The sequence below is a fragment of the Arctopsyche grandis genome, chromosome 3, assembly GCF_051622035.1.
Source record: "Arctopsyche grandis isolate Sample6627 chromosome 3, ASM5162203v2, whole genome shotgun sequence".
NCBI classification, from domain to species: domain Eukaryota; kingdom Metazoa; phylum Arthropoda; class Insecta; order Trichoptera; family Hydropsychidae; genus Arctopsyche; species Arctopsyche grandis.
The window spans coordinates 8,950,841-8,976,736 of NC_135357.1; the positions used below are offsets into that span (position 1 = coordinate 8,950,841).

The 25,896-nt window shown below is 32.8% G+C and overlaps 1 protein-coding gene across 2 annotated transcripts in view; it reads left to right on the forward strand.

Moving 5' to 3' along the window:
• The window catches only part of beta-Spec (spectrin beta chain), a 62,283-nt gene extending 40,546 nt beyond the window's left edge, over positions 1 to 21,737 (forward strand). The window contains exons 2-32 of one of the 2 annotated variants that reach the window (XM_077426855.1): positions 1,955 to 2,114; positions 4,870 to 5,021; positions 5,100 to 5,273; positions 5,348 to 5,636; positions 5,708 to 5,879; positions 5,960 to 6,088; positions 6,170 to 6,382; positions 6,457 to 6,654; positions 6,732 to 6,861; positions 7,178 to 7,327; positions 7,404 to 7,540; positions 7,624 to 7,879; positions 7,956 to 8,101; positions 8,178 to 8,301; positions 8,383 to 8,633; positions 8,709 to 8,868; positions 8,956 to 9,276; positions 9,361 to 9,600; positions 9,689 to 11,042; positions 11,138 to 11,979; positions 12,057 to 12,301; positions 12,384 to 12,607; positions 12,693 to 12,889; positions 14,562 to 14,742; positions 15,467 to 15,529; positions 17,417 to 17,515; positions 18,631 to 18,792; positions 19,329 to 19,422; positions 19,505 to 19,684; positions 19,752 to 19,931; positions 20,017 to 21,736. In XM_077426855.1, the coding sequence (XP_077282981.1) occupies positions 1,979 to 2,114; positions 4,870 to 5,021; positions 5,100 to 5,273; positions 5,348 to 5,636; positions 5,708 to 5,879; positions 5,960 to 6,088; positions 6,170 to 6,382; positions 6,457 to 6,654; positions 6,732 to 6,861; positions 7,178 to 7,327; positions 7,404 to 7,540; positions 7,624 to 7,879; positions 7,956 to 8,101; positions 8,178 to 8,301; positions 8,383 to 8,633; positions 8,709 to 8,868; positions 8,956 to 9,276; positions 9,361 to 9,600; positions 9,689 to 11,042; positions 11,138 to 11,979; positions 12,057 to 12,301; positions 12,384 to 12,607; positions 12,693 to 12,889; positions 14,562 to 14,742; positions 15,467 to 15,529; positions 17,417 to 17,515; positions 18,631 to 18,792; positions 19,329 to 19,422; positions 19,505 to 19,684; positions 19,752 to 19,931; positions 20,017 to 20,020 (7,203 nt within the window). In that variant the 5' untranslated portion in view covers positions 1,955 to 1,978 and the 3' untranslated portion in view covers positions 20,021 to 21,736. Of the gene's footprint in view, positions 1 to 1,954; positions 2,115 to 4,869; positions 5,022 to 5,099; positions 5,274 to 5,347; positions 5,637 to 5,707; positions 5,880 to 5,959; positions 6,089 to 6,169; positions 6,383 to 6,456; positions 6,655 to 6,731; positions 6,862 to 7,177; positions 7,328 to 7,403; positions 7,541 to 7,623; positions 7,880 to 7,955; positions 8,102 to 8,177; positions 8,302 to 8,382; positions 8,634 to 8,708; positions 8,869 to 8,955; positions 9,277 to 9,360; positions 9,601 to 9,688; positions 11,043 to 11,137; positions 11,980 to 12,056; positions 12,302 to 12,383; positions 12,608 to 12,692; positions 12,890 to 14,561; positions 14,743 to 15,466; positions 15,530 to 17,416; positions 17,516 to 18,630; positions 18,793 to 19,328; positions 19,423 to 19,504; positions 19,685 to 19,751; positions 19,932 to 20,016 lie in introns of both variants that reach the window. The other variant, XM_077426856.1, reaches the window with a different exon arrangement.
• Positions 21,738 to 25,896: the final 4,159 nt, after the last annotated feature.

Sequence of the window (25,896 nt, forward strand, 5' to 3'; positions counted from 1 at the left end):
TGAACAACTATTGGAATGCTTGAAATTTCCCGACCGAGAATTAGTAGTGGTGCTATTTTTACTAGACTATTTTAGTTTTTCATCTCACGCTTTAACCACAACTGGACTCCATACATATTTTACTATTCGATCTCATCGAACGGTCCGAAGCTGGCTCCTTATGAATGATTCACCGAGTGTTGTCTGTTGCTGTGCGGGCATTTTATAATGTAATACAACAAGACGTCTCTTATCGCTAGACTCTTTTATTGGATGAATCGCATTCTAAATATTTGTAGTAGTCTGTAAATATATATACACAGTAGCATTAAGGTTGGTCAATAGCTGATGTATTAAGTTGAAACTCGTTTTGCAAAAATGATCCAAACTGTGGATTATGTTTTGACAATTGTATTGATTTGATTTTTAAATGCTTTTTATTATTACTAAATTATGTTTACAATACATCTTATATCTATTTTAATAGCTACTGATCTACTGATCATTTTTTATTTTACAATTTTAATTTAATTTTGTTAGTAATCATAGTATTATATCTATTATTCTAATGTTAATGTACAGCATAATAGGAAAAAGAGCTCAAAAACCTATTTACAATTCTCATAAATGCTCATAATATATCTAATACATAATATTAACTAAAGACTATCTAAAGTCGACGATCTATAGCAGATTGTGTTAAGGTAATCTGTGTTTGTACCTGAAGGGTATAGAGATTTTGTTGTAATCACCGAGACTCTTCACAAGTGTGTTAGTATGGTTATTATTGATTCTGTCATAGAATCTACTGGTTAGTTTGTTAGTAATGTCTGTGACTAACGGAATATTATTTATGGCATACAGTTTTTTCAAGTTAGTATGCATGGGTGTGTTATAAATTATTTTTAGGATTTTTTTTTTGTATTATCTAGAGCTTGAAAATATTAGTATTGGTGGCGTTATTGCATACAGATGAAGCATAGGCTAATAAACAATTGTATAATAGATACCACTGTAAGCATTACAGTCATAGAAAAAATTGGTAATATTATATTGTTATTAAATTTGTTTTCATAGTCTACAAAAAAGATTGATAAAGTATAGTGGGTTCGATTTTTTTTACAGGGAATTTATAATCTATCCTGTGATATTTTTCTTATCATTCAGATATTGATACTTAAGATATGTGTTTAGATAGATAGCATAAAATATTTTTCATATAGTACAGTGCGCTTTCACGTTGCAGTATGAACGTGTAAAACGTAAGTTTTATTGATTGAAAGTTTTATGCTAAAATTTGACGAAATTGTGGTTGACACATCAACTTAATGGATCTATTTTTTGTACAATATAAAACTTTATTTGGTAGTAGAAGAATGAACATAATAAATGGCCTGGCTGTTGTATAGTTGTTGGTTCAATAGTTATATTGTGGAGTATACTAGCTATATATTTAGATATACATGTGCCTGTCGTTGCTGGAACAGTTGTCCTTAGTAATTATGCGTAGGTAGACATCATCATTTGATGGTTGTACTTCCTGCCCACAAAGTTCTTTATCGGATGGCTCTTATTCCAAGAGATATCCGACTTCTTAATGAAATCGTTGCTGCTGCTGTACCTCTGGTAGCCTGCGCTCATCGTTATTTTCATAATTCGATGTGATGCATGAGTGAATTTTGATCTTCTCTCTTTTATTTGGGCCTCACGGGGATGTTTTGTATTCATGGCTGGTTCTTGTACATACATATATTGGTGCTGACTTGTTGCAAGACAATTTTTCTCCTTATATTTAACTATTATTTTATATTTTGTGACTACTTCTATTATTATTTGGACTTTTGATGCCGTAGTGTCATCCGACGTTGCTGTCACTTTAGTTTTGAAACATTTGATTGCGTTTCTATCTGATTTCTTCCAATTTGTTTTTAATTTGTTATCAAATTTTAACGCAGTGTTTTGTTTTTGATTACAGTAAGCAGCTCATCACGGCTTCATCATGACGACAGACATATCGATGGTGCGCTGGGATCCGTCCCAGGTGCCCGGCCAGGAGATCATGGACGACTACGAATACGATGGCGGCAACTCTTCCTCAAGACTCTTCGAACGGTCACGCATCAAGGCGCTAGCCGGTAATTGTCGATTTGAATCGTTTTTTATCATCAACAACGTCAAACCTATTTTTGTTTCGGGTTATCTATTACTCGGCGGCTTTTTCAATCACCCATGTACTTGTACAAGTTAAGCCGAGTGATAAAACTAGCGTATTAAGATATCCCGATCATATTGTTTGTACGAAAATTCTTTAGATAAGTTTAACGTATTCCAATTACATAGGTTTTTTAATGTTTTATTTAGATTTTCACTTTTTTGTTGATAAATCAGGAAACAACTCTTGCAAAGTTGCTCTTTAGGTGTCGTCAGGTACTTAATTGCGATGAAACTTCATCTCTCTGTGGACACATTTCCGTGATGTGTTTCATCACTAGCGTTTTATAAATGCAATGAAGTAAACAATTGAAATATTTCTCCAAATAAATGAACTTTTAGTACTTACAGTCACTATGCATAAATAATGCAAAATGAAGATATTGAAAAATAATTGCACTTTTCTGTCTTATTTTGCTTTGTAGGATTATATGAAGCGTGTAATTGTAAAATTTGACTTATTTTTTGGAATCAAATTCTGCAGTCTCTTTCTATGGTTTTGCAGATAAACAGCACAAATGTTATATATAATATAATGTATGAATGACTTCTTAAATTAAAAAAAAATAGTATATTTTAATTATAAACCAAATTTATCCGGCAGCATCACTCGGCGGATGCGTTAATGCTAATCACCGAGAGGTTCCCAGGTTCAATCCCTGGGTTGACCTCGATTGAAAATAATTAATTTGGAGTATTTCTGCAGTGCTGCTGGTTAGACTTGGATATTTGTGATTTCAAGTCGATCATTTCCTATCAGAGTTTGCCAATTTATTTGATTTCATTGTTGAAACGGTTCCTCATCAAATTGGCAAAAATCATCCCACCACTATTTGAATATGATTTCAAATTTATATATATACAAGTTTAATACCATAGGTGTCGCTCAGGGGCAACCTGTAATGGCATTGTGAGAAAATATGTATAAATAAAATAATGATCACATCAAATATTTTTAGAAAATTTTTAAATAACAACAAAATATTTTCTAAGAAATTATTTAATCAATTTTTCATATAATTGATATTACAAAAGTCCAGATTCAACACCTGTATGTGTATAGAAGCCATAATAAAATTGTTTATTATGCAGTTTTATTGTATTTTCATTAAATCCTTTTCAAGGAAGCTATTATTCATTAAAAACGTAACGGTTTTAAAAAAAATGACTTAGTATTGATTGCATATACATATGTATGTATGTATGTACATATGTACATGTATGAGGTAAATGAATGAGTATTTTAAAGATATTTATAAAATATTATCAACGCTTGTTGACTGTAAATAGTACCCATCTTCTATATTTAGATTCATCACGTATATATATATATATATATATATATATATATTGTATAAATATAAATTTATCGATACTATCATAGACTGCAATTTTTTTTACACAACTCGATAAAAGTCGTTTTCGTGCTTGATTTATCTACCACCACATCCTCTTCAGTTTCCTGTCCTGCATATTTTACAAATGCGATAACGAGAGCGAGTGGCACCACCCGCTCTAGTTAATTCGCATCGCCTTCGCCGGTCGGTTGACCCTTAGCCGTGTCTCTCCTCCGTTCGCATTTCCCCTCGGTCATTTGAGCCCACCGTCTCGAGAGCGGGTCCTCTCGTCTTTCGCGCGCGTGCTCTCTTGTGTGTGCGATGTGTTAGCAGAGCGACGGTGGTAGATTTTGTCGGTTGAGATGACCTCGACGGAAGGGTATGGGCTCATAAGGCTCGGTGTCGATACGGATGTTCCGGGTCTCGATCATTATTTTGATAGGGTTGTGGAGGAGTTGAGAGGTATTGAATTGAATTTTATTTATTGTGTAGGCTTACAACTTCCCAATTGAGCAGTTTTTATGTATCAATTTTAATATATTTCTTTTAAAATGTATTATATATGAATTTAGGTGCATTTAAATTTACTTATATTTCTTTTAATGTTGTCGTTAATCAAAGGTTGGTTAAAATTGTGTGATTCTCTTAACCACTTCCTTTCTACATACATACATACAGTTGAGTAGATGTTTAAGTCGATTAAAATGGTTTTATTTTTTTCAATGAATTTTAGTTGTTAGATAACAGTTTTTCCTGTTATAATTTGAAACTTTTATACTATTCGCAAAAGTATCATTTTATATTGTATTTTTATAAGTATATAAAATGTTGAAATGAGTGCTGATGTGGTTTTTTTCTAGTTTTTTTTAGACTTAGAATTGAAATTAATTCAAATTTATTGGCTTTAAAAGTACTAATCCATTTTATATTTGATCAAAAATAATAATTATTCTTTTGTTCTTTTGTAATTCCTCAATTGAAACTAATATGGGTATCAAACGTGATTGAAATTGAATTGGAAAGGGTTAAATATTAAGTTTCATTCGTTTGATAATATATTACTATATTCGCCGGTAATAGTAGAAGTTCAGTTGCATATTTTGTTCATTCATGCTTTGCATTTTGCATTGCTCTTGTTGAGCTAGCCATTCAGACTTTTCTCGATTTGGAATTTAATATCTGTTATGCTCGGTAAATAACTGTGTTAATAATAAAATTGATCAGTTGATTTGTTGAAAGTCTTCTACATACATACATACATACATTGAATGCCTTAAAATAACTTTTTTTTTACTTGACATATTTGATATTCATTTTTTTTTTTTTCAATATTTTGTTTCAGACGAACGAGAGAGTGTTCAGAAGAAGACATTCCAAAAATGGGTGAATTCTCATTTAGTTCGAGTTGGTTCACGTATAGGCGATCTATACGTGGATATGAGGGATGGCAAAATGCTCATCAAACTTTTGGAAGTACTATCCGGTGAAAGATTGGTAAGTTCAATTCCTCGATGGTTGATTTAGATTGTAATTTTGGGCGGATTTTAAATTTAATATTCGTTTATTTTACAGCCGAGACCTACTAAGGGCAAAATGAGAATTCATTGTTTAGAAAACGTTGATAAAGCACTTCAATTTTTACGAGATCAAAGAGTCCATTTGGAAAATATGGGTTCGCACGATATTGTAGACGGCAATCCTCGTCTCAATCTCGGTTTGATTTGGACCATCATTTTAAGATTTCAGGTTAGATTTTGGTTTTAAATTGTCTTACCAGGAAAAATCAAAGTATGTAATTGAATTTTTTTTATCATTGCCAGATTCAAGATATTACTATCGAGGAGGCTGAAAATAAGGAAACCAAGTCTGCTAAAGACGCCCTTTTATTGTGGTGTCAGATGAAAACAGCTGGATACCATAATGTGAATGTAAGGAATTTCACAACATCATGGCGTGATGGTCTTGCATTCAATGCTATTATTCACAAACACCGCGCAGATTTAATTCAATTTGACAAACTTTCTAAAAGTAATCCTATTTACAATTTGAATAACGCATTTAACACTGCTGAAGACAAGTTAGGTCTTACCAAACTGCTCGACGCTGAAGGTATGCTATTGACTTGATGTTTATTCTTCGTTATTAGGAATTATTTTGTTAAACGTTTTTATATTTTACAGATATCTTTGTCGAACATCCCGATGAAAAATCTATAATAACATACGTTGTCACATATTATCATTACTTCAGTAAAATGAAGCAGGAAACTGTTCAAGGCAAACGTATTGGTAAAGTTGTTGGAATAGCAATGGAAAATGATCGTATGGTTAAAGAATATGAATCGTTGACCAGGTAATTTAACTTTTTAGTCAAATTTACCGAGTTACTTAATTTACGCAGTTTTGATTTATTTTTTCGTTTCTAAATTTCAGCGATCTCTTGCAATGGATTGAGAGTACTATTGAAGCTTTAGGTGATAGAACTTTTGCAAATTCACTGACTGGAGTTCAACAACAATTGGGACAGTTCGCCAATTACAGAACCGTTGAAAAACCACCCAAGTAATACATATATAATTTCTTTGTTTGATTGTGTGTATCAAAGCTTGTAATATATTTATTATAACATCTTTATTTTTATAGATTTGTGGAGAAGGGCAACTTGGAAGTTTTGCTATTTACTTTACAATCAAAAATGAGAGCCAACAATCAACGTCCGTATACACCACGTGAAGGAAAAATGATTTCAGATATTAACAAGGCTTGGGAACGATTAGAAAAAGCTGAGCACGAGAGGGAATTAGCTCTACGTGAGGAATTGATTCGCCAAGAAAAATTGGAACAACTTGCTGCTAGGTATTTCATTTTTGATTTGAACACAATTTTTCTTCTGTAAATGTTTGTGCTAAATGTAATTTGAATTTTGATAGATTCAATCGTAAGGCATCTATGCGCGAAACTTGGCTGTCGGAGAATCAACGTCTGGTCAGTCAAGACAACTTTGGATTTGATCTTGCGGCTGTTGAAGCTGCAGCTAAGAAGCATGAAGCCATAGAAACTGATATTTTCGCTTACGAAGAACGTGTACAGGCTGTTGTTGGAGTTTGTACTGAATTGCAAGCTGAAAGGTGAATTTTCATTATCGTATTTATTATTATATTTTATGCATAGTTATTAATAACATGCTATTTGCTTTTTTACACAGATATCATGATGTTGATCGTATCAGTGCTAGAAGGGATAATGTTCTTCGACTCTGGGTTTATCTTATTGAACTTTTAAGAGCTAGACGTGCTCGCTTGGAACTTTCACTGCAACTTCAGCAGAACTTCCAGGTATACATACATATAGGTGTCATGACGAAACGTCAAACGACACAACGTCCAAGACAAAATGCTTACACAACTAAATGGTTATGGACAAAATGTTTATGCGACATAATTTCCATGGACAAAATTATTGCGAAATAATGAAGGTTTTGTATATGAACATTATGTCGCGTAAACATTTTTACCATACCATTGTCACATAAATCATTTTGTCGTGAACATTATGTCGATAGACGTTTCGTAGTAGAACTATACATACATATACGTTTTATTTGTGTTATTTTTTTTCTATTTTTATTAAAATATATTTTTAAATTTTAAGGAAATGTTGTATATTCTCGACTCAATGGAAGAAATCAAACTTAGACTTCTGACAGATGATTATGGTAAACATTTGATGGGAGTAGAAGACTTATTACAGAAGCATTCCTTAGTCGAAGCAGATATAAATGTTCTTGGAGAACGAGTAAAGGTATATATTTCTCATACTAATAAATGCTTATTATGCAGTCAGTATTTTTTCATCATCCTTATATATTTCTTTGCAGACTGTTGTTCAACAAAGTCAGCGTTTCTTGGAACAAGAAGAGGGCTATAGACCATGTGATCCCGCAATTACAGTTGATCGTATTCAACAATTGGAAGATGCATATGGTGAACTTGTCAGACTTGCAATTGAACGCAGGTATGTAAATAAATGTATTTGTTTTTGATATTATTTCTATTATTTGTATTATTAACATTTCCATTTTATTTTTTTCACTTTAGAAAGCGTCTTGAAGATAGCCGAAAACTTTGGCAATTCTATTGGGATACAGCTGATGAAGAGAACTGGATCAAAGAAAAAGAACAGATTGTATCTGTGGATGATATCGGACACGATCTTACCACTGTGTATTTGTTGTTGAGCAAACATAATGCATTGGACAATGAAGTTAAATCGCATGATCCACAATTGAAGGCAGTCATTGGTGTTGGTGACGAATTAGTTGAAGATGGCCACTTTGGAGCTGACAAAATTCAAGTAATGATCATTTTTTACTATTATTTTTAACACTCAACATTTTTGTTGCTAATACTTTTTTATGTTAAAATTTCAGGATAGACTACATGATATTTTGGGCCAATGGAATCATTTGCGCGATCTTGTATCTTTGCGTCGTGACAGATTAGACTCAGCAGTACGGTTCCATCAACTTATCGCTGATGCTGATGATGTCGATATTTGGATGCTTGATACATTGAGGTTTGATATTATATTACTCAAAAATGTATTTGCTCTCGAATAAATCGGGTTTCATTAAACTGTTTGGTCTTTTTAGACTTGTATCATCTGAGGATGTTGGCCGAGATGAAGCTCAAGTGCAAAGCTTGTTGAAGAAGCACAAAGATGTTACCGATGAATTGAAAAATTATGCCGGCATCATCCAACAACTTAAACAACAAGTATGTTTATCATCAGTCGTTATCAGTTTATTTATTTTGATTATGATGATATTTTAATTAATATATTTATACTATGTATAGACCGCACAATTGGCTCCAGAACATGCCCAAGCTCCTGTTGTTGTACAACGGTTGAACTCAATCGATTCTCGTCATGGAGAATTGACTGAGTTGGGACGTCTTCGCCGACAACGCTTATTGGATGCATTATCACTTTGCAAATTACTCTCTGAAGCTTCTGATGCCGAACAATGGATCGCAGAAAAGGACAGAATGCTTAATACCATGGTGCCTGCTAAAGATATCGAAGATGTTGAGATTATGAAACATAGGTATAAAATTTTTTTTGTTTATTTTTTGACTTGTTCAAATTGTAGTGGAATTCTTATATATTTTTTTTCGTTCAGATATGATGGGTTCGAAAAGGAGATGAATGCTAACGCATCTCGTATAGCAGTTGTGAATCAATTGGCTCGCCAGTTGTTACATGTTGAACATCCAGATTCTCAACTTATCCAAACACGTCAAGCTGCTCTCAATCAATTATGGAGTCAACTCCGCGAGAAGGTATATTATTCATATATATTTTTACTATTATTTGTTCGAATAAAAATTATAAATGTCAGTTTGTTTTATAATATTTATTTCTTTTAGGCGGAAGCAAAACGAGATGAACTCAATTCTGCCCAAGGTGTGCAGACCTTCCATATTGAATGCAGAGAAACTGTATCTTGGATTGAAGATAAGAAACGCATCCTTCAATCTACTGACAACTTGGAGATGGATTTGACTGGTGTTATGACTCTACAAAGACGTGTTACTGGAATGGAAAGGGATTTGGCTGCTATCGAAGCACGCATTCATTCTCTTACCCGTGAAGCAGATGCTATTGAAGCTGAACACCCAGAAGAGGCAGCAATTATCAGAGAGCGCATCGTACAAATTAAGGAAATTTGGCTACAATTGACACAGATGGTATAGTTTTATTCAACATTTTGTATGTAATTATTTTGTATATTAAATATTATATTCATTATATTATTTCAAATATTCAATTAGCTCAAAGACCGTGATGCTAAACTGGAAGAAGCCGGTGATTTGCATCGCTTCTTGCGTTCCGTTGATCATTTCCAATCATGGTTAACTAAAACTCAAACTGATGTGGCTTCCGAGGATATACCTGGATCTCTTGCTGATGCTGAAAGATTACTCTCTCAACATCAAACAATCAGAGAAGAAATTGATAACTATACTCAAGATTATAACAAGATGATGGATTATGGAAAGAAGATCACTGCTGTTAGTATATCATGCAGTTTTTTTGTTGTAATTAAATGCATAAATAGTTTTTATATAAATTAATCGCTGTTTTTTTATAATTTTTTAGGAACCATCAACTCAAGATGATCCACAATATATGTTCTTACGTGAGCGTCTCAACGCTTTGAATGATGGTTGGGCCGAACTTCAACAAATGTGGGAAAATCGTCAACAACTGCTTTCCCAAAGCCTTGACTTACAACTTCTGCAAAGAGATGCCCATCAAGCTGAAGTTTTGCTCGCACAACAAGAACACAGACTCAGCAAAGCTGAACCACCAACATCTCTTGATCAAGCTGAAAACATGATCAAGGAACATGAAGCTTTCTTGACAACTATGGAAGCCAATGACGATAAAATTAATTCCGTTGTTCAGTTTGCCAACAGACTATGTGAAGAAGCTCATTTCGATGCTGACAAAGTACAAAAGAAAGCAGAAAATATTGAGGCTCGTCGTAATGTTAACCGAGAAAAGGCCCTTCAACAGTTGGAGAAATTACAAGATCAACTTCAATTACATCAATTCTTGCAAGATTGCGATGAGTTGGGTGAATGGGTGCAAGAGAAAAATCTCACTGCACAAGATGATACCTACCGATCTGCTAAAACCGTTCACTCCAAATGGACTAGACATCAAGCGTTTGAAGCCGAGATTGGAGCAAACAAGGAACGTTTAGTAGCTGTTCAAAATGCGGCTGAGGAGTTAATGAAGCAAAAACCAGAGTTCGCTGAAGTTATTTCACCCAAAATGTCTGATCTAAGTGATCAATTTGTCAATCTCGAAGCTTGCACTAAAGATAAGGGCGAAAAATTGTTCGACGACAATAGAGAAGTTCTCATTCATCAAACTTGCGATGATATCGATTCATGGATGAATGAACTAGAGAAGCAGATCGAAAGCACTGATACTGGATCAGATTTGGCTTCAGTTAATATCTTGATGCAAAAACAACAAATGATAGAGACACAGATGGCTGTCAAAGCTCGTCAAGTTACAGATCTCGAGACTCAAGCTCAGTATCTTCAAAGAACTGTTCCAGATAAGATGGACGATATCAAGGTCAAGAAATCTGCCGTGGAGCAACGTTTCGAGCAATTGAAAGCACCTCTTGTTCAAAGGCAGAGACACTTGGAAAAGAAGAAGGAAGCCTTCCAATTTTGTCGCGATGTTGAAGATGAGAAACTGTGGATAGCTGAAAAAATGCCCCAAGCTCAGAGCAAAGAATATGGCAATTCACTTTTCAATGTTCATATGCTCAAAAAGAAGAATCAATCACTCAAGACGGAAATCGATAATCACGAGCAAAGAATTATAATGGTCATTAGCAATGGCCAAAAATTAATAGACGAAGGTCATGAATCTGGCCCTCAGTTCCAGGATCTTATTAAGGAGCTTACTCAGCACTGGCAAGAGTTGAAAGGTTTGTTTTTATTTTATTCACATGTATACATATATTTTTTGGAAATATATATTTATGTTTTTTGTTTGTAATTTAAATGTCATTATTAATTTCAGATGCCATTAGAGACAGGAACAGTGGTCTATTACAATCAGAAAAAGCTCAACAATACTTCTTTGATGCGAACGAGGCAGAGTCATGGATGAGTGAACAAGAATTGTATATGATGGTGGAAGACCGTGGTAAGGACGAAATCTCTGCACAGAATTTGATGAAGAAACACGACATCTTAGAACAAGCCGTCGAAGATTACGCCGAAACCATCCGTCAACTCGGAGAAACAGTACGTCAGCTTACCATGGAGGAACACCCACAAAGTGAGCAAATATCAGTCAAACAATCACAAGTCGATAAGCTCTATGCCGGCCTTAAGGACTTGGCCGGAGAACGTAGGGCAAAACTCGACGAAGCCCTTCGACTCTTCCAACTCAGCAGAGAGGTTGACGATCTCGAACAATGGATCGCCGAAAGAGAGGTCGTCGCTGGTTCTCAGGAACTCGGTCAAGATTATGATCACGTCACACTCCTATGGGAGCGTTTCAAGGAATTCGCGCGCGATACCGAAGCTATCGGCTCTGAAAGAGTGGGAACAGCGAATAGAATTGCCGATCAGATGATATTAATGGGTCATTCCGACAATGCCACAATCGCTCAATGGAAGGACGATTTGAACGACTCTTGGCAGGATCTTCTCGAACTTATTGAAACCAGAACTCAAATGTTAGCCGCGTCCAGAGAACTGCATAAATTCTTCCACGATTGTAAAGATACTTTGGGACGCATTGTTGAACGTCAACGAGGTGTATCAGACGAGTTGGGACGCGACGCTGCAAGTGTTTCTGCTTTGCAACGCAAACACCAAAACTTTATCACCGATTTGACCACTCTTCAATCGCAGGTTTGATATTTTACCAATGATCACATTTGATTTTTTTGATTTGAAAGGATCCATAAACGTTTTGATTTGTGTTTTAGGTTCAGCAAATTCAAGATGAATCTGCCAAACTCCAAGCATCGTATGCTGGCGATAAAGCCAAGGAAATCACGAACAGGGAAGGCGAAGTTCTGGCCGCTTGGGCTGCTTTACAAGCAGACTGCGAAGCGAGGAGAGTCAAACTCGCCGACACTGGTGATCTATTCAAATTCTTCAACATGGTTCGTACGCTCATGCTGTGGATGGACGATGTTCTACGTCACATGAATACAAGTGAAAAACCACGGTTAATATTCATCTGATTTTTGTCTATAATAATGAATATGCAGCTGCGTGATGTTTTATACGATAAGTTTTTTTTGTTTCAGTGATGTTTCCGGCGTTGAGCTGTTGATGAACAATCATCAGTCGCTCAAGGCTGAGGTAGATGCCCGCGAAGACAATCTTGCGGCTTGCGTATCCCTCGGAAAGGAATTATTAGCTCGACAACACTACGCCGCCCAGGATATTCGAGATCGATTACTTGCTCTCAATAATCATAGACACACACTACTCCGACGATGGGAAGAACGCTGGGAAAATCTACAATTAAGTAAGATTCGATCTTTTTTTTGTTTTGGTTTTGATTTTTATTCGTATGAAATCATTTTTCTATGTTTGGATTATTTTCATTACAGTTTTGGAAGTTTATCAATTCGCTCGGGATGCTGCCGTTGCGGAGGCATGGTTGATTGCCCAAGAACCCTATTTAATGTCTTCAGAATTAGGTCACACAATCGACGATGTAGAAAATCTCATTAAAAAGCACGAAGCCTTTGAAAAATCTGCTGCAGCACAGGAAGAACGTTTTGGTGCCCTTCATAGATTAACCACAGTAAGTTTGATTTTCAAAATGTCTTGCTTTTGGTGTTGGTTCACTTCTAATTTTCATATAAATATCATTTTTTTCTATATACATAATTATATTTAATAGTAGTTTTGTTTATTAATCTTACTGTAATATACATGTTTAATTTTTGGTAATTTGTAGTGTTTGTCAATTAATTTATTTATTGCTTAACTGGTTGGCTTTTTTACTCTTATTTTCTTTGCATTGTAGCTTTTAAGTAAATTTCAATGAAAAATTAAGTAGATTGCTAATAATTCCTTTTTACTTGATAAATGTTTTTGGTTGTTTAATTATCTTACTTATCTCTTTGTTGTTGCATGCTTTATTCTGGTAATGTGTTTTGTTGTGTCGTAGCTTGAACAATTAGAGCAGTCTAATCACAATGCACGGATATGGGGTCCTCTTGAATCTTTACCCGATTATTCACTCCCTTCTTATCCTAAGGTACCTTGTGATCCTGTCAAAAACGAAACTATCGCTTGGAAAACTAGTGAATCTAGTACACCTCTATTTAAAAAATGTACGATTCGTAGACGAACTAAACCTGTCGGTGAGGTTGTTCGTGAGATCATTCTAAAAAGTGATAAGTTCTATCGACCCGAACCGTTTAAAAGGAAAAAGTTCACATCTCAAGGCACTAAAATTCATTACTCTACTCTTCCGGAAGATAGAGATGAAGATGATTCTTTCGACACGTATAAGAATGATTCGTTTTTGTGGAGGAAAGTTTTAAATTCTGAAGACGGTGAACCAAATGAACAATCAATTAATAATGTTTCTAATGATTCTTGCATTGCACCTCAAAATAGTATTCAGATTTTAGATGAATCTGTATCAGAAAATGCTCTTCACAACGTACCCAGTGTCGAAGTATTAGATAATGAATCGGAAGCCGTGTTTCAAAGCTTTGAAAACGTCAGTAAGGATCCTTCAGTTTCGAATCTTTTATTAGCTGCCGAGCAGCGAAGGCGGCTTACCGAAAGTATGTTCTTAATTTGTCCCAATACGTGTCAACTCAAATTTGATGTATCCAAAGACCCAAAAGTCGCTTGTTCAAATTTTATACATTGGGAGAAGTGTTCTTATCAAACGTGTCATCCAAAAATTAAGCCGCACTTGATTTTAGATACAAATGGAACAAAGTCCATTTGCCCGGTGACTAAAAGTGAATCGGATTTAGATACAAAAGTAGACAAAAATTTTTCAAAAAAATTAAAAGGACACAGTAAAATGAACTTCTCCTTGAAGCAAAATTCCGTAAAACCACCTGGCGAATTTCATAGGAAAAATAATTCTAGTCAAAACTTGAGCGTCGATTCTATCGACATTTCTGATGTAGCACCCATAAGATACTTCAGTGTTGAAATATTGTATAGCGACAATTCACCCACAACTCCTTCCCCTTCGTCTCACAATTCCTCAAATGAATTGCATGCTTCACTATTTGAATCTTTCTCAATGGACACTTTAGCAATTAGCGACGGTGATGAAATAAAAACGTCTCAGGTATGATATCCATGCGCTTTTTTTTAATGTATTGTAATAGTTTTGGTAATTAATTTTCAATTAACATATTTATGTGATTTAATATGGAATTGGTACGGTACTGATTTAAACGACTTATCGGACTTGCTAAAATGTGATATTTTTCCTTCAGTTCGAATTGAAAGAGTTGAAACGTAGACAAGAAGCTGCCGAAGAAGCCGAAAGACAACGGTTAGCAGAGGAAGAAGCGGCGCAAGAAGAAGCCGCCGCCGCAGCACGTCAACAAGAAGAGGAGCGACGCCGAAGAGCTCATCCCGTTCCAGATACCACCGATGCCCCACAAGACACCCAAGGTATGCTTCTGCATCACTTACTTTCTATTTATCTACCATGCAATTGTACTTTGGCAGGTCATTTGAGAAGTCGACGACATCGAATATTCGAGAGCAGTTATTTTTTTCATTCACGTTCGTTTCCAAAATTAAAACTACTTCTGCTTTAACACTGCCTTATTATTTCACTGGTTACTTTTGATTAACAATTAACATGTACTGTTATAATTTCACCTCCGGTGTGAGACATCATTGACCTATGTTGAACTATTGTATTGTGCATTGCAGCATCACTTTGAATATTTTCTAATATTGGGTATGTTTATATTTATATAAATGTAGTAATTATCATTATTTTCGATTCAAAAACAAACACATTTTATTTCTTCTACATTTCTGTATAATATTATACAACGTGCATAGCAACTAAAATCACAAAACAATGACATTAGCAACGGAAATTCGCCAATACATATATTTTCTTAAATATTTACATACATATTATACATATGTGACATGTATTTTTTTTGCAATAGAATTGTCTACATGTTTGTGTAATGTCCTTTTATTTTACAATATATTTTTTATTTTGTTGTCAAATATTCACTATTGCATTCGCCAATCGAATTTCACGAAGTTGCTATATCACTATTTGTGTTCTTTTTTCACGCTGCCTTTTTACCGATACGCTATATTGTGGAAACTTTTTGTCACAATCACACAATATTTTGAATATAAACAAAAGTTGTGAGGAGGAGTTCCACTAAAACATCCGAGAAAACACAAGAGAGACCACATTCACAGCCAGGTAAAGAACGTAACCGATGTGTAGATGTGTTCTTGTACCAATTATGATTTTCTTTAGCGGTATTCTGAGTTATAATTTTGGTTTATTTGTGAATACGCAGATACTGTTTTGTCTCGATTATAGTTTGAGAAAAATAGTGCTTAATAATATTCATATCATACATATAATCTAATTTTTATTTAGTTTTAGGCTTTATGTTACTACATATAATAATACATACATATGACACAGGTGATGGTTTGGTTTAAACTTGGCTTATTTCATGTAACTTTTCTGATGGTTTCTTTGATAATATTTTCGGTGGTTTTTTTTTCTTCTACTAATTTTCTATGTGTAATTGCTAGCTGGCTAATATTTGTTTCCTTCTATCATCATCTTGTGCAATATTTTCCAGATTTTGAAATCAAGGTATGCTAATTTTCTTTATATATATTTTTTTAAATATTTTTAGTGCTATTAACCATATAATAATTAGAATGTTGTAATTTTGGAATATACCAGGGCTGTGGAGTTGGAATCGACGCATTTCGAGCGAAGTCTGAGTCGTAAAAAATCAACCGACTCCATTTTATTATTTTATTTAATTAATGCTTGTGGCTATTTGCAGGTACTATATCTGTGAAAGGCGCAAAGCCTTCTGCGCATGCGCGTGAACTTATAATCCGATTATATAATTTCTTACATTTAATGTATGCTAAACTTGTTTAATCAATCGTTCATTATACTTGAGGCAAATCAATTTCGCACGTTATTATAATAGATTTATATCATTTAGCTAGTTTGCGGCTTGTACTTGTATGTAGATATTATACGTCGTATATGATAATAATTTTGTAACAATTAATAGTATTAACTAATTTGGATTATATTTTTTACTCTGTCACTTTACGAGTTCGCATATATAGTACCTACAAATAGCAAATAATTCGCAGATATAGTACCTGCAAATAGCCACAACCTTAATTAATACATAGTATTAGGGTATGTGTCAACTAGAGTCTCCAATTTCATTAAAGTAAATTCACTAATAAATTGAAATTTAATAATATATTTATAAAAATCGTGAATTTGAATTACATTATATATGTAATAGCGCTATTATGTGTGTTTGTCTGTGTAAGATAACGCTCGCCGTACTATAATAGTCGTTTCGATTCTACTTATGTATGTCACAGTTAAAACACTGCCAACAAAACGTACGAATATGATACGAACATAATAACAAATCAACAAAAAACTTCTATATATACTGTTATCTACCAATGTTTTCTCTAGGGAAATAAGTCTAAGCATTTAGTGCCATCTATTGAAACTTTATTTAATTAATTAATTTTTATATTGTTTATATGTAGATATTTTTACCATTTTTTTCATATCAAACAATTAAATATAAATGTATTTTAAAATTATTTGAAAAATTTTATATTTTACTTTTAATTTTATACAATTTTTTTATATTTTGAAAATCGTTATTATAGTTTTTACTCACATTTTTATACGTTGGCAAGAAAAGTCTTATCATATTATAATCTTCATAAGATAAAGTCTGAGTCAGTAAATTTTCAAGCGACTACACAGCTCTGGAATTAGCTGTAATTCTGTGATGTAAATTGCATGTGAATAACAGTTATAATATATTTTTTCGCATGATTTATGTATTTTATGGCAATACTGTAAAAAATGTCTATTCATGTGTACGCTTAATAGAAAATTATTTTCATAAAAAAGACATTTTTTCAAGTGTGTTAGCTATTTGATATTAAATATACGTGTTGGCCATCCAATTCTGGTCTTTGCATTCGATCTTTAAAACGTGGATGGTTAATATGATGATCTTAGCATGTTATTTTTTTTTATTTGACCTAACATTAATTGATGCATGACCAGTGTTGAGACCGCAGTCCCAAACAAGCGCTTCTGGCTCTAAGAGGATGAGTGAGCCCACTTCTACTACACCCGGCAAGGGTACATCTTCCAGGGACTCAAGTGAGTACAAAAGTTGTTTTATTATGTAATTAATTATTAATGAAAAGTTTCAACGAACATGTTGAATTTGGATACTGAAATCTTTCATTTTATACAGTAAGCGAATACTACTACAGGTTTAATTTGTGGTAAAGGGCACACAAATGCTTATTGCTAGTAGGTATTTGAAAGTGGAAATTTGTTATCAAAATGTTATGTTCGCGATAGTCAAATGTGTATCTCCGTGTTGACAAATTCTATCTTCGAGGTGGGTAATTTTTGATTCGCATGTTTTATTATTTTGGCGAAATATTTTAAGAATAAAAAAAATTAGTTACAATTAGCCATACGATAATTTAATATATAATTTCGAAAGAGACTTTGTATGTATGCATATTTGTTTGTTTGGTTCGCAGAATCAAATGAATATTCAAATAAATTTAAATAAAATAAAACTATTCAAATAAATTTAATCAAATGTTTCCTATTAGATTGGCCATGTTTAAGCGGTTTATATTACAAATACCGAGCGAAGCCGGGTAAAACCACTAGTGATATATAAACAACAAATTGACATTGTATCATTGTAGTTTCGTGTTTTTAAATGCGCACCGATGGTTCTACTATCACTATGCGTTTTTATACAGATTTTAGAATATTAACACGGGTGCTACAGTCATCTTTATTTATTATTACAATATCAAAAAACTCAATTTTGTTTCGTTTGTTACTGCTATCTTTGCATATTCTACTTCCTGTAAACTAAATGGCAAATATATTTTCCCTCTAGTTTGTAGAGTCGTGAGTTCAATTGCGATTTACTTTTTGTTGAGTCGTCATACAATATGTACTACTTTTTATTATCATTATTTTATCTCTAATAACAGTAGTATTTAGAAATATATTCAGTAATATTTCAAATGCTACTAAAATAAATTCCATAATTATCCATCATGTCTTGGATAGGAATTATTGCTTTTTTTTTGTAATATCTGTGATTAATTTATTTATTGTGTGTGCTTTTTATTTAATATTTGTCATGTTTTGGAGTTAAGTGTGTCATTGTTTTTTTTTTTTTTGTTTTTTGTTTTTGATTTTTATGGCTCCCTCTGTGTAACGTCTACTTCACATATCAGCTATATCAGAAGGTCGTTCGCCTAAAGATATTACTTCACCGAGCTCTTCGAGCGGTAAAGTGAAGAGTCGTTCGAGAAGTAAATCACCATTCCGCAGCTTCAGGTGGAAGAGTAAGAAACAGACTGTGACGGAGGGCTCTCACAGTGATGATGACGTTTCAGGTACCTTCATCAGATGCGGTGAAGGAACTAGTAGAGATAATTGAATCCTGAAATCTTGACCTTACTTTCAATATCTTCTTTGGCTCATTCAATAATTATTAACACTATACACATGTACTATTATATTTTAGCACTTTGATTAATAATGTCCTCAGTCTAAAATTTCATTTCCCTTATTTTAATTCCTAATTGATCCGTATTTTGTTATTTTCTTGTTCATTTATAGGTGAGAGCTTCAACATTTCACTAATATTGTTTAATTCCATTAATCGTGTATTCTTCCCTTATAAATCTATTATAAAATAAATCCTTTTTTTCAATTTCCTCTTCCTTGTATCTATTATATTTTTCGAATTAATTCTGTATATATTTACTTTATGTTACTGAGAATTTTATCAATTAAGCAAAAGAAATCATCATAACATATGTATTTTATAATTTTGCCAAGTATTACCAAACCATCATTTATTTAGATTGAATTATTTGCCTAAATTAGTCGTAAAAACACTCTAATTTTTTAAATTATGATGTTGTAGAAGGTCAAAGCCCCGGCAGCGATGAAGATGCTATTGAAGGTGCTCTAATCCGTAAGCACGAATGGGAATCAACTACAAAGAGAGCCGGTAACAGGTAAATAAAAATTAATTATTCAATTTCTAAAAAAAAATAGGTAATGCAATACTGAGTTGTTTTTTTTTTGCTCTGTTTTAAGATCGTGGGACAAAGTATATGCTGTTGCTAAGGAAAACAAACTGTGGTTCTACAAAGATAGTAAGACATACAAAGCATCTCCAGATCAGACGTTCCGTGGTGAACCTCCGCTCGATCTAGCTGGTTCTACATCTGAAGTTGCTGCAGATTACACTAAGAAGAAATACGTATTCAGAATAAAGTAAGTTGCTTAGCTAAAAAATCCTTGTATAATTGAACTTGTACTTAAAATTCGCGTTATTTTGCAGATTATCTATGGGAGGCGAATTTTTGTTGCAAGCAACTGATGATGCTGTAGTAAATTCGTGGCTGTCGGCTCTCGGTGGACAGTCAGCGACTGCTGGTGGATCGTCTGCCCGTGCACACACACTTCCCCCTCCACAAAAAGATGAACAAAAACGAAGATCATTCTTCACCTTAAAAAAGAAGTGATTATACAATTCTGTGTATTATCAAATCATTTTATATCATTGATAATATTGACGAATCTAATTTATTTATTTTTATTTTCAGTTAAATACTGCCAGTAAATTTTAATAACTAAGATCCCAGTACCTACGGTGAAGACGTTTGAGCAGATGAAGACCGATCATCATGTCGTGAAATGTGAAAATTGAGTGTTCAATATTTAATTGTGGCAATATGAAATAATTTCGCCATCATTTGTCGTTGTTCATATATTTTATGTATGACGAAAGTTCACATTCTCTTCAATTTATTTACTTTTATAGATTTCTGACAAATATGTTTGTTCGATTGAATTGAGATACTATTTCAATTACGGCTGAAAAATAGGACCAATTTCAACATATTGCTTATTTATTTTCTTTCATGGTTTTTAATTTCCTTTGACTAACATTTAGTGCCGTCTTATTATAAGATGGCATTTAAATGCTTTTACTGTGCATATCCATTAATATTTGTTTCCGGAATATCTATGGATAGTTATGTTTCACACTCTTAAAAATTTTGACAAGAAACTTGTCCAATGTATGGACGAAGATATTTGCTATTATATTGTAAACAAAATTCTATATTAAAAATTTCATATATATATTAGACAAATAAAACTAGAAATTTTATTATATTTATTCAAAGATAATTAATGTTTTACATCAACTTTCACAATATATATATATTTTAAGTATAATTTGGATTTCTTCTCAGATTTACACTCTCAAAAAACGAATGAACGAGTTTATAAATATTTAAATTTTAGTTGCGTAAAAATGCTTGATTATGTAAAGAAAACTGCCAGAATATACAAATATTTTCAAACACAAATATTTTCTTTTCATTATGCATTACATTTATTATTATTATTTTTTTTTTGTATATTTTTTACAATTTACTAGTTAAGAATTTTTTATTATGGTAAGTGAAAATTTGTATGAATAAGGATTGTTCGATGACGCAAAATGATAATTATACGATTCAAGTCATGATTGGGGCGAAATATTTACGTGGAATTATGTTCTTAAGTAATAAAGAAATCTGTAATATTTGGCATTTAGACGACGGCGATGTTGCTTATGTGTGAATGTATTGTTTTAAAATAATAGCTGCTTGATTATTGTCGACCAAATTATTTATATTGAACTTGAAAAATAATTATTACATTTATCATTTATACAAATTTAAATTTTATGAATGGGAATACCTACGATAATTATCATTTTGGTGTGCTTTTACTATAATCGTTATATCATGTACAATGTTCTTGTAGTTTGTAAGCAAGGTATTTGTCACAATTCTGTGTAAAGCAAATCACAATTATCGTAACTGTCAGACTGCGAAATGCATTTTTCTAATAGCAAACATCTTAAATATAACTTTTATCAACGTAATACAATAAAAATCTTATATATTATCTAAAACTAGATTTATTGAAATCAGAATTACCTTTTAAATAAAGTGAATCGTGCGTTCAGTAGTTCTATGGATGTGGTAATTACTATTTCGCAATTTTCAAAACGCTTGCTATAAAAGTCCCCGATATGTTTTAAGACTCTGCACAATTTTTTTGACAAGTCAACCTGAACAACCCAGTTGGAAGTGAATAATCATCACTTTTGTCAGTATCTTTAGTGCCTAGAATGTTTCAAAAATATGTCTATTAGTTTCTATGCTCTTCTCTGATAGAATGCGATTCATTGAAAAATTTTAATATATGTTTCTTTTTAAAAAGGTGGTAAATGATATTTAATGCTTGAAATAAATATATTTAAAATAGTATACCTTTCTTTCATTTTTTCATCCACATACATACATATTTTAATATTTCCTATTTTGAAATGATGCCGATAAATAGGCTATGCTAATTCATGTAATATTTGTTGATAAAGTTACTCACTTGGTGAATATATGTATCAAAGTGTGATTATTTGATAACCTCACTATTAGTAATTTACACAACAACTCTGATAGAGATTACTCAAAATACATCATTATTTAACTGTTTTTGTAATTTATAACTGATACATAGAACATGCTATTTATATACATATTATAACTGAGGTGCAAGTGTATGGACACAAACAAACAATGGTCAATGTTATGCATAACTGTTATTCAATAGGTTTACGAATGTCTAAACATCCATGACATTGTTGCACGTCAAAGAGCGTCTGTTTTACGTGATTTTTAAGGACCGTGTTGATAGTGATAGAATCTATCGAGACATAAGTTTCATGTTTTCATGTTCATATATGCGCTCTGACTGATTCGGCCAAGTTGACCCCCTATCGGGTGTCCAGCTTTATCTTCTTTTGTCTTATATCACTCATAAGCGATTTGTATATGGCTAGCTCACGCAATTCACGCAAAATTTTACAAAAATTGCTCGTATTCTAAAGGCTAAGTACAGGTATATATGTAAATAAATAGATTGTGTATCGTTTATGTGTGAATCAATAAATAATTCAGCCTCTAATAATTGGAGGTCAATTTAAATAGTCAGTTTGGCTTCAATTGTCTCGTTCCTATTCAATCGTCAGTTAAAATGATATGTAAATTGAGATAAACGAGGTTTGAGTCTGTTTTTTTCGATACATCATCACTTGAACTTACTTATCCGCAAATGTACCAGTTGTAGAAAAGTTTCCATTACATGATGTCTCGTTTCATTCGTGAATTGTTTTCAATTTATTAAATCGAAAATTATAATCATTATATTATTTTCATCCATTTACATAAGTAAATCTATGTACTGAAATATAAATGGACAGGTTATGTTCATTTTTAGAAGCATTATAAGTTAGAGACAAACTATATATGTATGTATATGAAATGATTCTAATGAATAGTTCATAGGTGAGTATGTGAGAGATGACACCGCACTGCTGCTGCTATACAAAGATGATGAACTTCTAAAAATAATAAATGTGACAAATAGCATATGCAGGACTTTGATCTGTGGCCTAAAAACTATCGGCAAGCAGTGACAAGTTAGCAAGAAGCTCTAATGATAGAATGAACAAAACTTTCATCACGTCAATGGCAGAAAAAAGTTTGCACGGGTCAAAAGATGCGCTGAGCCTACGTTTGAACATAAACAATGCATTCCCAGAAGAAAAAAGCAGATGAAAGAGAAACGCTACGGTCGTTGGCCATGTTCAATTTTGTGGCCACTTGATTTAAAGGTAACTAGTCTTTTGGTATAAGCTAATAATCTTTTGTGCCCTCAATGGTGTTCTTGTTTATTATTAATAACTTTAACTGTACTTTCAACTGATGTAAATATTTTATTTCATTCTAAATGGTCTACTAATTTTCTGAGATAATTGTAATTTTACCTGGTCTATAATACTAGCCATACATTACATACCACTGGTAAGTCATCATTGAACAAAAGCACCAATGTGGGCTCTCAAATGTTTTTACTGTACTTTTTCACTAAAATCGACCTAATATCACTATATGAAACATTACCTTGTAAATATATGTTGTGTTAATGCTTAAAAATAGTTAATCAAATGTAATAAATGCGTTTCAAATGAATTTTTTTTCTGAATGATTTTATTTTACATTTGAAATTGCTGAATTTTGATCTTCTTCAGTGTTAAATGTTGACTAATTGGGCGAAATCACACGGAAGAACGGCACGTTGTGTGCTTGGCTCCCCGCTGTGGGGTTTCTACATTTCTTCAAATATGGGATACACCGTTATCGATCACTGTCAAGCAAGGATAAAATTTTACTGAAAACACTCCAGGGGGTGATTTTGGGACGGTGTGTGCTGGGTGTGTCTTGAATATGTGCTGGGCATGCCACATTTTTTGCATGTTTATAAAGTATCTAAAAAAAACCATGTCCCGCGTTCCTTCCTGTGTAATTTCGCCCGGTTACCTGACCACTCGTTCACAGATTTTCCGTAAACCGAGGATGCGCTCCAGGCATTACGTATACGGCCATCTCTTTCTCACCCCGTCTGTTCACCAAGATCTCGTTTACTATGCCATTACGTATGCAGCCATCTCTTTCACAGACCGTCTGTTATCGGTACGGAAAATCTGTGAACGAGTTGTCGTGTCACCATTTCGCCCTTATGTAGTTGTCTGAGGAATTTCTCTAATTACAAAATATACATGCATGAACAATTAACCTTGCAAATAGATGTATGTTGTGTTAATTAAATGTAATAAATGCGCTGCAAGGTAACTATTTTTCTGTATGACATATTATTTTACATTTGAAATTGTTGAATTTTGATCTTCTTTAGTGTTAAATGTTCACTATTAAACTGTATATGTATAAGATCTGATCACGAGTTAAATAAAAAAAGTTAACCCAATGTAATAAATACGCTGCAAGTGATTTTTTTTCTGAATTACATTATTTTACATTTGAAATTGTTGAATTTTGATCTTCTTTAATGTTAAATATTGACTATTAACCTATATATATGTAAGATGTCGATCCTAAAGTAAGATCTGGTCACGGGTTATATGAAAAAATAGTTAATCAAATGCAATAAATGCGCTGCAGGTGAATTTTTTTTTCTGAATGACATTTTACATTTGAAATTTGATCTTCTTTAGTGTTAAATATTGACTATTAACCTATATATATGTAAGATGTCGATCTTAAAGTAAGATCTGGTCACGAGTTATATGAAAAAATAGTTAATCAAATGTAATAAATGCGCTGCAAGTGAATTTTTTTTTCTGAATGACATTTTACATTTGAAATTGTTGAATTTTGATCTTCTTTAGTGTTAAATATTGACTATTAACCTACATATATATATATGTAAGATGTCGATCCTAAAGTAAGATCTGGTCACGGGTTATATGAAAAAATAGTTAATCAAATGTAATAAATGCGCTGCAAGTGAATTTTTTTTTCTGAATGACATTTTACATTTGAAATTGTTGAATTTTGATCTTCTTTAGTGTTAAATATTGACTATTAACCTATATATATGTAAGATGTCGATCCTAAAGTAAGATCTGGTCACGGGTTATATGAAAAAATAGTTAATCAAATGTAATAAATGCGCTGCAAGTGAATTTTTTTTTCTGAATGACATTTTACATTTGAAATTTGATCTTCTTTAGTGTTAAATATTGACTATTAACCTATATATATGTAAGATGTCGATCCTAAAGTAAGATCTGGTCACGGGTTATATGAAAAAATAGTTAATCAAATGCAATAAATGCGCTGCAGGTGAATTTTTTTTTTCTGAATGACATTTTACATTTGAAATTGTTGAATTTTGATCTTCTTTAGTGTTAAATATTGACTATTAACCTATATATATGTAAGATGTCGATCCTAAAGTAAGATCTGGTCACGGGTTATATGAAAAAATAGTTAATCAAATGTAATAAATGCGCAGCAAGTGAATTTTTTTTTCTGAATGACATTTTACATTTGAAATTGTTGAATTTTGATCTTCTTTAGTGTTAAATATTGACTATTAACCTATATATATGTAAGATGTCGATCCTAAAGTAAGATCTGGTCACGGGTTATATGAAAAAATAGTTAATCAAATGTAATAAATGCGCAGCAAGTGAATTTTTTTTTTCTGAATGACATTTTACATTTGAAATTGTTGAATTTTGATCTTCTTTAATGTTAAATGTCGACTATTAATCTGTATATAAGATGTCGATCCTAAAGTAAGATCTGATGATGAGTTATATAATAAATTGACCAAATTATAATGATATTTTTTTTATTACTAAACAATTGAAAAGATACAAGATGGAAAAACGAATCAATTCAAACGTAAATGGCATTATATGGCTAATGTAGAACAATGAAAGCACGCAGATGATCGTCGGGTCATCAGATCATTGGAGAAAGGGGTTACATTGAGCGTCCAACGTGACATTTCGTTAGCGAAGACGCAAACCTATATGGATCTGCTTTATCGACGAAAAA